This window comes from Ipomoea nil, unplaced genomic scaffold, assembly GCF_001879475.1.
Source record: "Ipomoea nil cultivar Tokyo-kokei standard unplaced genomic scaffold, Asagao_1.1 scaffold2921, whole genome shotgun sequence".
Taxonomy (NCBI): Eukaryota; Viridiplantae; Streptophyta; class Magnoliopsida; order Solanales; family Convolvulaceae; genus Ipomoea; species Ipomoea nil.
Genome location: NW_017619349.1, coordinates 2,964,121 through 2,980,226, shown reverse-complemented (window position 1 = coordinate 2,980,226; position 16,106 = coordinate 2,964,121). Strand labels below are relative to the sequence as shown.

The window sequence follows — 16,106 nt, the reverse complement described above, 5'->3', positions numbered from 1 at the left end:
GGTATGGCCGGATTTTAGGCGTGCAAGATGGGCAACAGCACAGGACCTCAATTTTTAGAGAGTCTAATATTTACAGCGTTCATACTTATTTGAAATAAAAATCATATATTTTACAGTAAGAATTGTGATTTTTGCATTAAGCTAGTGTTACACCGTTCATACTTATTTGAAATAAAAATAATATATTTTTATAATATTGTTTTAAAGATTGTGTTTATACTTTTGGTAGGATTTCATTTATTTATAAGAACGGAGCCACACAAATTAAAAAAAAAAAAAAAATCGATCCTGACCCGGGGCACTATACCCTTACACTCAGGCTTTCAACCAGTAATCCTGGTGTGCGCGCATATATGTATGTGTGTGTGTGGGATCATCTGAGAGTTAACCAAGCAAATGAAGGGTTCTGTAAGTGGAAACAGGAACCGAAGATAAAATTCTCAGAAAATGGAACTAATAATTCAAGAAACTGCTTCTGAGGTGCATCCTGTTACAGGGAGTCATTTCTTTTGATTTTCCTTTTTATACCATGTAAATTGCATCTGGAATTGAACGACTCGTGTGAATCGTTATGGGAGAGGAACGTTATGCTCTGAGCACGTAAGGTGGGCACAGTTCCATATCCATAATTTTTATATTGTAGATTCATAAAATTTATACTTTAGGTTCATAATTTATAAACCGTAGTTTCATAATTTTTATACAGTAGATTCATAATTTTTATATGCAGATTCATAATATATGTATTGTAGATTCATAATTTCTATACTGTAAATTCATAATTTATAAACTGTATAGTTATCAAATTATGAACATATAGTTCTCTAATTTGTGAAAATAGAGTTCAACAATTGGAATTTAAAGTAGGGAAAAGGGTCAAATAGACCCTTAAATTTTAGCTTAAAAGTCAATTAGGCCCCTAAACTTTTTAAAGGTGCAATTACACCCATCAACAATTCATTTAGGTGCAATGAAGCCCAAAATCAGGTTAATGACCTGCTATCACAGGTTATTAGGGATCAGGCCACCTTCCGAAAAATTTTTTAACAAAAAAAAAAAAAAAAAAGACATTCTCCGTGACCGGCAACCGTTTGTCGGTCGCTGGTCACTTTTTTTTGTCGGAAATTTCGTCGGTCGGTCGCCGGTTACTTTTTTTCTGCCGAAAAACTCGTCAGAAGGTGGTCTGAACCCTAATGACCTGTGATAGCAGGTCGTCAACCTGATTTTGGGCTTCATTGCACCTAAATGAATTGTTGATGGATGTAATTGCATCTTTAAAAAGTTTAAGGATCTAATTGACTTTTAAGCTAAAGTTCGAGGGCCTATTTGACCCTTTTCCCTTTAAAGTATAAATTTTATGAATCTACAATATAGAAATTATAGATCTACAGTATAAAAATTGTGAATCTATAGTATCGAAATTATGGATATGGAACCGTGTCCACCTTGCAAAGTGGGCACGTGCTTGCAAATTATGCTGTGCATACGGATGCAAAAACGACGTCGTTTTGCATCAAAACGCGTGTCCTATTTAAAAAAAATCAGTTTCAATTCCCAGCAACAACATTATGTTATTCATTTTTTAGTTCATTCATTATGGATTTTTAGTTATGCAATTTTGGATGTATAGTTATGCAATTCTGGATGTGTAGTTATGCAATTCTGGATTTATAGTTATGAAGTTATGGATGTGTAGTTATGCAATTCTGGATGTATAGTTAGGAAGTTATAGATGTGTAGTTATGCAATTCTGGATTTATAATTATGAAATTATGGATGTGTAGTTATGTAATTCTGGATGTATAGTTATGAAATTATGAATGTGTAATTATGCAATTCTGATTTTTTTTTTTTTAAAGTTAGACGTTAAAATAATATTATTTTTGCATCCGGATGGACAACATAACGATCTGCACGTGCTCATAGCATAATTTGCTGATGGAAGACCAGGTTAAGGCCCATGATGGTTAATAGGGGTTTTGAACTTGGACCAATAAATTTGGATCAATTAGTAAGGTAAGTGGGCAAAAGGTGGGCTGGCTAGAATATGATGTGGGGCGGATTAGTAAGTAATAGGGAGATGGGGTCCAAGGAATAAAGTATGGGAAACCATGGAATGGGACAAGTAGGGATGAAAACAATCGTTATGCCTTGGACCCGTGTCCAGCATGCTTGCTGGACACGGGTAACAGTTCCGTTAGGCACTGTTATCTCCTTTTTTTTTTTTTTTTTTTTTTTTTTTTTTTTTTAATTTCAGATCACTTTGTTATAGAAGTATATGTTCATAATTTTATTACTATATGTTAATAACTATACATTCATAACTCTATAACTGTACATTCATAACTCTATAACTGTACATTCATAACGTCATAACTGTACATTCATAACTCCATAATTGTACATTCATAATTTTCGAAGCTCTATGTTCACAATTTTAGAGCTCTATGTTCATAATTTTATCACTATATGTTCATAATTGTAAGTTCATAATGTTAGAGCTCTTTGTTCATAATTCGATCAATAACTGTACATTCATAATTCCATAACTGTAGATTCATAATCTCATAACTGTAGATTCATAACTCCATAACTGTAGATTCATAACTCTATAACTGTACATTCATAATCTTCGAAGCTCTATATTCACAATTTTAAAGCTCCATGGTCATAATTTTATCACTATATATGTTCATAATTGTAAGTTCATAATGTTAGAGCTCTGTGTTCATAATTTCATAATTGCATAACTGTACATTCATAACGGCATAACTGTACATTCATAATCAAAAAAAAAAATAACGCCGTTAACGGCAAAACACGCGCGAAATTTTTTTTTTATAACTAAATGACGCGTTTTTTTTTAAAAACGACGTCGTTTTGGGCCCGTGTCCACAATTCAATGTGGACACGGGTCCAGAGCATAATTTGCCGGATGAAAATAGGCTAGATTGGGTCAAGCTTTAAAAAATTAAGCATAGGCCTATTATATTAAGGTCTGAGCTTAAGCCTAGGCCTGTAAGAAAGTTTTTTTTTTTAGGCTAAGTCGGAGCTTACAATATGTGTTGTCAATTTGTTATACTATGTACAAGATGGACCCGAGTTTAAAATACACAATTGACATATTGAATGTTTACAATTTACATACTTAATGAGTTAATGTTCACAATTTACATATTAAATGTTCACAATTTATCTTTTACAAAGTTGTGAACATTCAGTATATAAATTGTGTGTTTTAGACCCGGGTCCATAGAATAAATTGTTACGGCCTAAAGCCTTTTTTAAAGGTTTATCTAATATGTATTAAAGAGACTCTATTGTAGGCCTTAATGGCATGTTTGGTTCATGGAATAGGTCAGGAATGGAATAACATTCCTTGGAATAGACCTATTCCATCGTTTGGTTGGATCATTTTGTCATGGGAATAGCATGCCTAGGAATGGGCTATTACCTTCGCAAGGGTAATAGCCATTCCTAGGGGGGGGGGCTTGGTATTAGCTATTCTCATGCCATTGGGAATAGCTTTTGTATCACAAATACCAAAAATACCCTTTGCACATTATGTAATATTTATATTTATTTAATAAATATAATGTATTATATAAATGTATATATTTAATTAATTATAATTTTTATCCATCAATCAATATATATATATATATATATATATATATATATATATATATATATGTATGTAAATAAAAATAAATTAACTGTATAAGACTCCTTAATTATGGAGCCTTAGCTCCTAAATTAAGTAGTCTGCTCATCTGCATGCCTAGCGGATGGGCATTGCAAGCTTGCCTAGCGGATAAGCATTGCAATTGAAATTATGGAGCCTTGAGCCTCCTTTTATAAGAGCCTCAAGGCTCCATTTCTTACTTCTCCAACCGATGTGGGATAAGTGAGAAAATAAATATAAAAATAAATATGTATTTGTATAATAATAATAATAATAATAATTATTATTATTATTATTATATTATTATTATTATTATTATTATTATTATTATTATTATTATTATTATTATTATTATTATTATTATTATTGTTATTGTTATTCTCTCTCACACACACACATGCATATACATGTATATAAATAAATAAATAAATAAATAAATAAATATATATATATATATATATATATATATATATATATATATATATATATATATATATATAACATTCAGTATATCATAATCATATTTATTATTATTATTATTATTATTATTATTATTATTTTGTATAAGGGTATTTATGTCTTTAAAACCTATTCCATTTCTATTCCTTTAACCAACCAAACACTGGAATACAATTACTAAAGTCTATTCCTTCAGCCAACCAAACAACAGAATACAATTCCTATTCTATTCCTTACCTATTTCATTCCATGTGGAATAGCATTCCTATTCCCTCCAAATTCATTCCGTAAACCAAATGCGCTGTAAGTCTATTTAATTAAGATCTACATGTTATACGTTTTATAAGGCCTATATATTTGTTTACAAATATTCAAATATTTAAACCTAATATAACAATAATAGATAGAAGAGTTTCAATCGCAAGCCACAATAGGTGTGCAGGTAGTGACAACAATAATCAACCTCAATCGAATTTTTAAAAATATTAAAAACTAATATAAGAACTCAAGATTAATTGTTGATCAATCAAATGTTTCAATCTATGTCAAAGACATTGTGGTCAACCGACATGATGTGACTCTCCCAAGTGGGAGGTCATGAGTTCAAGTCTCAATGGATGCGGTATTAACTCTCATTAGGTTTCGGTCGGTAAGACCATCGTTTTTCGGTTGTAATAACTTCTTCTGATTAGGGTAATTCTTTGTGTGCAAATTATACTATGAATCATGGTCCACATTGTAATGTAGATCACACAAATTATACTATGAATCATGGTCCACATTGTAATGTAGATCATGGATAAATGTTCCTTTTTGATATACTGAACTACCAAATAATAAACTTTCTAAAAAAAAGAAGAAAAAAACTACAAAAATGAACTTTTAAAAACTAATGTATTAAAAATGACCTTTCACTATATTTTAAAATAAACTTTATGTTAATGATCTATTTTGCAAAGTAAACCATGGTTCATTGTATAATGATTGTTTTTTTGTGATTAATGTACATTTTGCAAGTAACTCTTCTTGAAAAAATGTTAAGTTGCATGGGGGTTGCCAACCGCCATAAGAGCCCACAGTGATAAAACCACATAGACAACCAGACGTGTTGGATGTTAATGGTGAGTGTTTGTGGACGTCAAGAGGGAATTGAGATTAAAATTACACTTTAAACAATGTGTAGATGAAAACACTCTTTAACTTTTAAATATTCTTCTTAGTTAGTCATTTAAATGGCTCTTTTCATCCTTTACTAAAGAAAAGACTACTAAGGTAAATGACCAAAAAAAGTCACTTTAAAAGATGAAAAGAGCCACTTAAATGATTAATTAAGAAACGTAACATATTTACAAAGAAATGAGATTTAGAAACTAAATCACTACTGGAAATTATGAAACTTTCGACCACTTGAAAGTGATCTTAAATCAAGTTGAAACTAAAAAGTGATCGGAAATAGCAACAAAAGGTTTTTCCGGATACTAAAAGTGATCGGAACAAGGCTTTCGACTTGATTTAAGATCACTTTCAGGTGGTCGAAAATTTCATAATTTCTACTAGTGAATTTACATTAAAACCCTAAACATGCAATCCTCCCACCATCTTACCAACGATTGCTCGTCCACTGCTACGAGCAAAACTCCACAACCACCTCACCATGAGTGCCACAGCCAGTGAAAGAAGGGCCAAAAGGAGGGTGTATAAACACAACATCTCAAACCCTGTAAGAAAGTGGCCATTATTCCCAGTGATCACCACAAACTGTGGAACCAGCTTTTCTACCATAACCACATAAATAATAAACAAGGCAATCAAGATTAACGATGACAATGCTCGAACCCCAAAGGCACACTTGCTGCAACCATCCAAGCGTATTATTGCCATGAATATCGACATCACACTCGACACAAACGTGAAGGTGGTGGCTGTGAGGAACCAAAACCCATTTGGAAGCAACCTGGGAGAAAACAAAACATCCTTGGCATTGATTGATCTTCCCAAATGTTTAGTATTGTCGTCGTTGAGTGGAAATATAATTGGGTAGTTATAGAGACCAGTGTAGGTAGCTACAGCAGTGAAAACCAGAATTTTTAGCAGCAGAGAGTATTGCTTTTGAGATGTATTCATGGCCTAGGAAGAATTGTTTGGCGGAGGCTTATGAAGGACCAATTAAGTCCAACACCACCAGGTGGATATCTAGGAGGATTGTTATGTTGAGGGAGGACTGAAGGGCCAAGTCCAGCATTTGCTTCTCAAAGATGTGGCGAATAAGGAAACAAAGTTGCAGCTTCGCTACTAGCTATAACTTTTGGCGTAGTAGTAAGCCCTTAATGATATATTTAGTCCGAGTTATACTTCAACCCCGGTTATAGCCTTCTCCAAAAATCTGTGTAGTAAAAGAAAGAAAAATTCGGAAATGATCAGTGATGATTCCTGAACAAAGAGGCATACCTGAACATGTAGAGGGGCATTACATTGCACAACACTCTTGCCCCTGCTCTGTAGTGCTGGTGCCTGCATCATGCTTTGTTTGTATGGCATGTCATCAAATCAAGCAAGAAATTAAAAAGTGTTTACTCGAATATGTGATTATACAACTTGGTTAGTAAACTCCGGAAAAGCGGAGTATCTCATATATAATACACATTGAAAACAAGTATTTATCTCTGTAAATTGCCGAAGCAAATCCAGAAATTTTCCAAGAAAAGATATGAATGAAGAAAACCTTGCATACTGGCCTGGTTTTCTTTCCATTTCTAGTGTGGAAAGCTATTTCTTCCCCGTGTAGGGCCAAAGGCCAATTAACCCCTTCATCCAATGTATAATGGTAAGATTCATGAAGCTAAGGTTGGCAAGAAAACTACTTATCAATGTCTAGCAGGGCTAGCTTCACCATCAAAATCCCGAGAGTCTGGTCTATTACTGGGAATACTATTTCATTCCAGACTTATTTCACGAATCAAATGTGCCACTATAGAAATATCTATTTACGGAATAAGAAAGAGGTTCTAAGAGCGAGTAAACAAGAAATTAAAGTTGAAGATAGATAAAATTTCCTTCATCTTTCACAGAAAATGATAGCTCAAATCAAAGAAACTACAGTTGCAGCCTATGAGGTATTGGTCAAGGTGGCAGTTTCTTTTTATTTTCCTTTGTGTACCATGTAAATTGTATCTCAATTTAATTTAAAAGGAACCCAGAAGTCTGGAAATTTGTAGGAAAAGAGAGAGAACTAGAGTGCTGACTTAACAAAAAACACTCATGAAAAATCTAATAATTACTTCGGTATTGTCCATATAAGTTAATTTATATATGAACGATTGAAAGTAGATAACGCATGTGTGTGCGTGAAGAAAATATTTAGATTAGTTGAGTTTATCTTTTGCATCATATATCAAAACAACTAAACAAGCATACAGTAGGTTAAGACTTCACTATCTTTTTTCTTTTTGGCAATTAGGCTAAATGAGCCAAAATGACTAACCCAACAACCCAATAAAGCTTGTCCGATTAGGTCAAATTTCTTATCGACTTGATTTTTTTGCACTCTAACTATATAATTGATTGGTCTTATCATCCACCCTGTTAAATTTAGGTTGCAATTGACATCTCTATTACTAATGGACATGCTCTAAGAGCATTTCAACTCCCTCTTCTACTAAGGTATAATCCTTCATTCCAATTTTGTAATTAAATGTAAGAACTAGGACTATTTCAAAACATAATTATAACAAGTTGTATTATTGAAATTAACTCTTTTGAGCTCTTATAAGCCACACCATCGTTTGATTTTAAAGTAACAAGTTGTCGCCCGCACGGGCTTAGCTCAATGGTTCAGTGGGCAGTATTTGGGAGAAGAGATCAATGTGGGAATTATGTCTAAAGTGGGTAGATTCCTTGTATGCACTGGCATACTCTGTCGGGCCCTTAGGGTTGGAGATTCAACCTTTTGGGAGGAGAAAAGTAACAGGGAATTATGTTCAAAGTGGGCAGATTCCTTGTGTGCACCGGTATACTCTGTCGGCCCTTCGGGTTGGAGATTCAACCTTTTGGGAGGAGAAAAGTAACAAGTTGTTGGAAGCAGAGTGTTATTACTATGATGCCTTCTACAAGAAATCTAAAGTAAGATTTCCAGCATCAAGATGATTTGAGCAATGGAATGTTATGCTCAGTTCCTTTTGCATGGTTCAAGATGATTTGAGCATAGTCTGGTTGACAATCTATAATGTACTGTAGAAATATAAATATATAATTTAGTTATGATTTCATTATAACTAAAGTTTTTTTATTTAAAAAAGGGGGTGAATAGGCGTCTATTCCTTCAAGAAGCATACATGATACACCTATTCTTTGCGAAAAAGAGGGAGAAAATAAGCGTATGTTTACATACTTCTATGCCTTTTCCTTTCTATAACTTAACAGATGTTAATGAATGACTTATTTTGTCCTAGTGATTACTTAACATACAATGTTTTATATATATTTTTCAAGATGATGGTAAATATTTTTTTTTTTTTAAATAAATACAAGATACAAATAAGTCCATGAAATACTATAAATAAATCATACTCATGACAAAATACACCAAAGCTCCATCTCCATAAGGATAATATTTATGGACTAAACCCATTGTGAGAATTTGAATAACTTCCCCGTAGCCGCCAACACAAGCAATGGAACAGAGACACAGAGCAGAATCAGAGCTTCATGCGGCGACAGCTTCATCATCAAACACATGTAAGACCCGAACCAAGAACACACCGATATCTGCGGCCACGGTTTCAGCGGCAGCGGATTCAACACCGACATGATAACCGCCACGGAAGCTACGAACCCCGCGGAATTCAACAGCACGAAGGGGCCGGCGAGGCTCGAGAAATCCCTCTCCGCCGTCTCACTGTCCTTGGAGACCACGCCGGCGAAGGCGCACGCGGCGGAGAAGGTCGCAGCCGCCGTCAGCATTGCCAGGACTAGCATCGCGTTTTCGGCCCGTTTGAAACTCGTGCCATAATCCTTGCATTTCGGAATTCCCGAAGGGGGCCAACGCCTCCCGGAAGCGGAACCCTCCGCCGTCGCCGCCGTCGTTGCACTACTCGGTCTTACCTCATCGTTTATTGTAACATCTGTCTGGCCTGGAAGTCCAGGAGGAGTTGGATTGAGCAAGCCTTTTATTGATCTCACTATGTTCCTCGGCTCAACAGAAATTAAAACTGAAATCTGCATTCATAATCATAATTATATTAATTAAGTAGTCAATGGAACTTTGATAAGGGTAATATATCCTAGTTTCAATACCGCTGTGCCTTATTGTGTGGTCAGTGCAGTCGCGTCTTAATGTACGGTTGGTCAGTGTGGTCGTACCAATAGTGTTAGGAAACGCGCAACAAAAATGCACAAATACACTAAAAAACACACCATTAGGTACGTATCACCAAAAACACACCATTAAGTACGTATCACCAAAAACACACCATTAAGTATGTATAAACGCACCGTTAAGTATGCATAACGCACCACACAGTGTTCGGAAACGCACAATTAGGTGTAAGGATGTATGGTGTTTTGGGTGTATTGTGTGTTTTGTGGTATATTTGTGCATTTCATTGTTGTGTGTTTCCCTAACACTATTAGTGTATTTTTTAACATTATTGGCGCAGTCGCACCGACCGCACGTTATTTTGTGTATGTGTGTGTGTCACTGCTCTCGTGAGAATGTACAAACTGCAAAATTAGACATTACAAGATTTATAATATAAGATGTACTATATCTACAAAATTACAGAAATACTTATTTTCAAGATACACAATTACTTATTTGTAAGGTATACAATTACTTACACTATAATGTGACTGCTCAATAGGTAGTTCACACATTCGCATGAGAAGGTGATTTTCATTTGATCATGCCCATATATATAATACACAGATGAATACTTTTAGATTTTTCTATATATTTAATGAAATGTGAAAACATACATACCCTGCAGAGTAGTTTTGTTCCACGAAGATTCTTGAGGCTGATAAGATGATCATAGAATTTGAGCATTTCCCTGATGATACTCTTAACATAGCCGTGTGCTACTATTGAAATCTTTAATTTCAATTACCCCAAAAAACAAAAACAAAAAATCACTGGTTCAATTCATGTTTTTGCAAACATTAAAGAAAATGAGGAAGAAAATAAAAGAATGAGTGGCAGTTAATTACCTGATTTCTTGATACGGTTTCTGTGAGTTTAAGAAGCAGAGTTTGTTTTTTGTCCTCTCCTTCTCTGACCTCTCTCTTCTCTATATCAACAAGAAAGTCTTTGGTTTTGGCAATGTTACAAGAAGAAGTGGGAAGCATAGATTTCACTGAAAGTGAAGCCAAACCTTCCATATCCTCAATAATAAAAATTTATGTTGTGTGCTTAGAGAACTTGTGGGTTAAGTAGTACATATATAGGGACATGAATAGATCAGAAAGAAATGGTAATGGTTGACTGCTGAGAAATTTAATTTTTTTAAAATTTTTTTGTTTTAAGTGTCTATAGATTAACGCCCAGGCGTGACGGAGTTGTAGAATTTGAAAGAGAAAGTGAAGGAAAATTTTGTAGAAGTTTTCCTTGTTAAGGTAGCCATAAATGATGAAGTTATGAAGGGACCACATGACAAATGTGAAATATCTGATCTGTTCATGAGAGGAACCAATAATATGTACAGAAAGATTGGCAAGAAATGTTGGGTTAAAGAAAGGGTTATTACTCAGAAATTTCATTAAGGAAAATAAATACTGGGGCAAAGGCAAGGTAATTACACAACAATTTCATGAAATAAACAAATTTATACTCCCGAAATTTTCCAGTCAGGAAGGCGTACAAGGTCCCACTTATTCAATCTAAAAATCTCTCATCTTGTAAATACCCAATTGCTTCGTTCTTCTAACCCTCTCTCCTTGCATCACCCATGCTTCCTCAAAACCACATCAAGATGCATTGATGGAGATGATCTTATCTAGAAGCGCCGCCACGACCATTTGTTATACATTATGTTTTTTTTTTACAATAAAATAATTGTTATAGAATAATATTATTTAAAAATCTTATGTAAAAATAATAATAAATTATATTTCAAAAAAGTAATAATAAAATTGTTATTTTAGATTTTGTATATGGATATTTATGTCTTTTAAAAATATATTTTATTTTAGGGGCACGGTCTCATGCGAACGACCACCCGAGTACTGAGAATCATTTAGCGTCGTCCACGTGTCCAGATCAACGAATCATATGTAATTTTAAAAAAGCAACGCGATCGCATTTTCGTAAATAACTCAAATTTTAGTGTATTTAGTGTGTTATAAGTGTAAGTAATTGGTACACATATGCAAGTAAAAAGTACAGGTAAAATCACTTACAAGTGCACCTACTTTCACTTATATATGCATGTAATTTTACCTTGTTAGGCACCTAAGTGCAATTACTTTCACTTATAAATGAATAGTTCTCAGTTCTTTTCTGAACAGGTAATTCTCACTTCATCAAATTAAATAAAACAATATAATACAATTAAAAATTCATTCTCTCAACCCTACACATACAATCAGTCTCTTAATTGTATTCTGCCTAGAATTACAAAGACTTCAAATTAATTAAGTTCTAAAATATTTTATATTATTCCCAAAATTCACTCTTGTGACCAACTGTGTTGCCCACAGTCCCTAAAATATTTTACAGACAAGATGCATGAAAGCTAAGAGTGAATATGTCATGAACCAATTGAATTCAATCCCTAATTACCAAAGAACCAAACTGATTAGACGACATGCATGCGTGCGAGCTGAGGTCTGAAAGTCCACAAGAATCTAACCATCAGCGCCACAGCCATGGAAAGAAGAAGGGCAAGGAAGGTATACAAGCAGAGCAGCTGGAAGCCTGAAAGGATTTGATGACCACTTGCAGAGATGACAGCAAAGTGTGGAACCAGTGTTTTCAGCATCATCAAGTAGCTGAGAAACAAAGAGGACAATCCCAGTAGTGAAACTGCTCTCACTGCAAAGGACCACGGGCTGCCCGCCCAGAAAATCGCCACCAAGCTCGATATCGTGCTTAATACAAATGCAAAGGTGGTGACAGTGAGAAACCAGAAGCCTTCTGGGAGCGACCCGGGAGAGAAGAAAGCCTCCCTGGAAGTGAAGGTTCTGATTAAGCGGTTGGGGTTGTTATCATGGGGAAATACAGTGAAGAAATTGAATAGACCGGTGTAGGTAACTCCGGCTGTGAATGCCGTTCCTTTTAGCAGCATGGATGACTGCTGATGCTGCTGCATTGGAGGAGAAGTATTCATTGCCTCGTTTGAAGGTGGCACTGAAATTCTAACCTCCTGCAGGTAGATCAGAGACAACATGGGTAGGTGGATAAGTCAATTTTTTATTAAAAAAAAAAAGTCCAAAAGTCCCCCACCTAACATGTAATGTGCTATTTATAGAGATCGGAAGGGAGCACATGTCGGGCGTTCTACATGCCCACCACGTGTCCCACGTGCACAGGTGCGGAAGAAGTTGCTTCCGATAGCCTAGGTCCATGTGCGTGGGGATTCCTTACTTGTTGGATTCTGATGTCACTACTGGAAATTATGAAATTTCCGACCACCTGAAAGTGATCTTAAATCAAGTCGAAAGCCTTGTTCCGACTCCTTTTGGTATCCGGAAAAACCTTTATTGTTATTTCCGACCACTTTTTTGCTTTCGACTTGATTTAAGCCCACTTTCAGGTGGTTAAAATTCCATAATTTTCAGCAGTGGTGTGCTTATCATGCACCTTATACCATAAAACAGTCACTTAAAATCGTGATTTAAACTAAAATTTCCAATAACATGAGTGCCCAAATAGAATTGAAAAAGAAGATCAGAGGCAGACCTGAGCAGAGTTTGTTGAGGCTTGTATTTCAAAGGAAGCTATGGAGGTGGCAATTGTTGGGTTCAGGTCTTCCAAGAGGTAATGCTTGTTGAGCCTGTGGATCTCCTGCCTTAAGACATTCAGGCAAGAACAATCGCCGCCATTGCTGCCGTTCTTGAGCAGTGCAAAATGGATGACAGTTTCGCCACCCGGGGTTACATAATCAAGGGACTCCGGGCAAGCCAACACAAGCTGCTTTACTATCTCAGCCTTCCCCTCCATGATGGCTATGTGAAGAGGAATCCTCCCACCATTATCGTCCCCCTCGAGACACAGACGAGGGTTCTTGTTAGCCAAACTCTTAACAACTTTGAGGGAGCCCAGCTTGCAGCTAATGCACAGAACAGTGTAACTCCTGAGATCCCCAGGGCTACTTATTATGTGACCTTCCACCTCCTTAACATCATCTTTGGCAATGGCTCCAAGGAGATCGAAAGTAATCTTGTTCCCAGGTAGAGTAGTGTTATATTGCACAACACAATTGCCCCTGTTCTCTCTTAGTCCTGCCATCACTGATAAACTAATCAACAGATTAAGAAAAGTGTTTTTTTTTTTTTTTTTTTTTTTCTGTGTGCTAAGGGTTATGAACTTAGGCTGCTTAGCTAAATGTTCCTAGTCTATATAAAGGCATGAATGAAGCCGCGTTTCCCTTATTTCTAGACTAAATTGTGTGTGTGTGTGTGGATGATACATGAAGGTTATTTAGAAAATTACTCACCAATACCTCAATTGTGTGTGTGTGTGTGAGATTTGTGTTTGTTTGTGTATATAGACTGAAAAAAAAAAAAAAAAAAGTTACAGAATCCTTATAATTTATGTTAAGATCAAATGTTTATCATTAAACTAATATTTCTTTATACCTGTCAGGCAGGTCAGTGCTGGTTTTGGCCCTTTACCCATCAATCCATTAGTCACTTAATGCTGGACTTGACCTTTTACTGACCTCCACCTTTCACTGTAATGCAACGTGCAAGGTGATGGAAATGGCATGTGATTTTGCTGGAGACTGCAAGGAAAACAGATGAAGGGTTAACAGAAAATGGAGATAAAATTCCAAGAAAAGGGTACTCATAATCCAAGAAACTGCTTCTGAGGTGCATTCTGGTGCAGGGGGCAATTTCTTTTTATTTTTCCATTTTACAGCATGCAAAATATTGCAAATTGCATCTCAATAATCTGGAAACTTATAGGAAGTGAAGTATGGGTCCGACAATGGCATGGCTTTAACTCCCAACGCGTTGCAGTAGCAGATCAAATACAAATTCAAGAGTTTAATCAGAGTAAAATGATTCTTCCAAAAGGTTGAATAACGGCAAATTATGTTGTGGACTGTCATAATTGTGAATATATAGTTAAAAAATTATAAACATAGAATTCTATAATTATGAACATAGAGTTCTGTAATTATGAATATAGAATTCAATAATTGTGAATATGAAGTTCAAAAATTATGAACATAAAATTTTATAATTATGAACATAGAGTTCTGTAATTGTGAATATAGAGTTCAATAATTGTGAATATGAAGTTCAAAAATTATGAACATAAAATTTTATAATTATGAACACGATTCCACGGCATAACACTTTTTTGAATAACCCCAATGGCCCACACCCCGACATATGGAAATATGTAAATCATTGTAACTCAGTTGAATACAGAGCTTAGACCTTTGCTTACTGCCCACAAAGAGTTCACCTTACTTTGCTGGTAAAACTCGATTCCTGATCATTCTTTCTAAACTTCACTTTTGTGACCAATTGAGCTACCTATGCGAGCAACCAGAATAAAATGATAACCAGATAAGTGGATAGCTTTCACTCGAATCAGGCCTCTAACTCCATCATAAAAGCTAGTTTATAAGTAGAGGTTTGGCCCGATTAAGAAACATAACCTTTGAGAAAGATCAGGCAAAAACTCCCAGCTGAAAATGACTATAATTCACCAAGTTTCCTGACCCTAAAGAAAACACAATATAATCATGTTAAAAGAAATATGCAGATTAATCCCAAGTATGGTTCCAGTCACTTCATTTATATATCCCTGTGAATGTTTTGCAGGTTCTCCTCTGAGGCTTTGACTCTCTATCCAATCACCAACCATCCTTCAATTGTGGAGCATCTTCCATCTCTGATCTGCCTCTTTATCCTGAATTGAATACCCATATACTGCATTAAGAATTCTGCATCACTAATGAATTATAAGTGTATAATACTGAGGACAAAAAAAAAAAAAATACTCTACAAAGGATGGCATAGATATGGGAACAATGAAATGCTGCATTTTTGTTGAAAAAAATAAACTAAGAACAAAGTTGATGGAAACGTTTTCAAGGCATGGAACCCGACACTTTATAGTGGGAAATGAAATATGTGTCTTCATATTTTAGGTTAAGATTATATTACTACCAGGAAGGCAAGAACTTTCTTATAAAGATAGCAGAAGTGCACAAGTAACTTTCGTGATTCAAGGTCTAAACCAGCAGGTTTGACTTGATCTCGATTCTTGACCAGCAAGCTGCTTAACGTATGCAAATGTGAGATTTGAAGGCTGAAATCTGAGGAGTGGTGTATCATTGTGTACGGTTGATTTTGTTCGGTCTTGTGATTTATAATGATTTTGGCATGATAAATATAGATCATTGCATTAATGCATCACATCACAATTGTGATGTGAGATTGGACGGTCAATATTTGAGGAGTGGTGTGATACCGGTGGTACATTGGTGTTGTATTGTATATTTGCTAAGTCAAAATCATTATAAATCACAACTTCAAGTAAGATCAACCGTGCATACGTGACAATTGGTTCAAGATATTAAAGCAAAATAACCATTATAACATAAAAAGATAACTCATCAACCGAACATATTTATATTACATACATTAATTTTAACCAAACATATGAATGGTCTAAAATTCTTCAAGGTACATTCAATGAACTAAACACCTTAGAATTCAACTTTTAGAATTTATACTTATAGTTTAAAAAAAAAAAAAAAAATAGTTTGGTTTATGTGTTAACTAGTCC

At 35.0% G+C, this 16,106-nt stretch overlaps 2 protein-coding genes across 3 annotated transcripts; both read right to left on the bottom strand.

Annotated features, from left to right (window-relative positions):
* Nucleotides 1–8,660: 8,660 nt before the first annotated feature.
* Nucleotides 8,661–10,681, bottom strand: LOC109160865. Of its 2 annotated transcripts, none has more exons than XM_019309111.1 (3): nt 10,349–10,681; nt 10,126–10,232; nt 8,661–9,359 (listed from the first exon to the last, which is right to left on the bottom strand). In XM_019309111.1, exons 1-3 carry the CDS (start codon nt 10,517–10,519, stop codon nt 8,762–8,764), a joined length of 876 nt encoding a protein of 291 aa, XP_019164656.1. In that variant the 5' UTR covers nt 10,520–10,681; the 3' UTR covers nt 8,661–8,761. The 2 variants fall into 2 exon arrangements, with proteins under 2 accessions (XP_019164656.1, XP_019164655.1); XM_019309110.1 differs by having other exon boundaries at nt 8,661–9,358; nt 10,122–10,232; nt 10,349–10,680.
* Nucleotides 10,682–11,725: 1,044 nt separating this feature from the next.
* LOC109160960 lies at nt 11,726–15,463 on the bottom strand. Its single transcript, XM_019309233.1, has 5 exons — nt 14,971–15,463; nt 13,937–14,082; nt 13,038–13,579; nt 11,854–12,501; nt 11,726–11,821 (listed from the first exon to the last, which is right to left on the bottom strand). The coding sequence occupies exons 2-4, from the start codon at nt 13,974–13,976 to the stop codon at nt 11,935–11,937; spliced, it is 1,149 nt and encodes a 382-aa protein (XP_019164778.1). The 5' UTR covers nt 13,977–14,082; nt 14,971–15,463; the 3' UTR covers nt 11,726–11,821; nt 11,854–11,934.
* Nucleotides 15,464–16,106: the final 643 nt, after the last annotated feature.

Coding starts and splice junctions, on each gene's coding strand:
- LOC109160865 (XM_019309110.1), bottom strand. CDS start 10,519: ATGGAAGGTTTGGCTTCACTTTCAGTGAAATCTATGCTTCCCACTTCT. Junction 10,233..10,348: donor AAACCGTATCAAGAAATCAG/GTAATTAACTGC, acceptor TTGAAATTAAAG/ATTTCAATAGTAGCACACGG. Junction 9,359..10,121: donor GAACAAAACTACTCTGCAGG/GTATGTATGTTT, acceptor TTATGAATGCAG/ATTTCAGTTTTAATTTCTGT.
- LOC109160960 (XM_019309233.1), bottom strand. CDS start 13,976: ATGGGTAAAGGGCCAAAACCAGCACTGACCTGCCTGACAG. Junction 13,580..13,936: donor AGCACTGACCTGCCTGACAG/GTATAAAGAAAT, acceptor CAGTGATGGCAG/GACTAAGAGAGAACAGGGGC. Junction 12,502..13,037: donor CCTCAACAAACTCTGCTCAG/GTCTGCCTCTGA, acceptor ATCTACCTGCAG/GAGGTTAGAATTTCAGTGCC.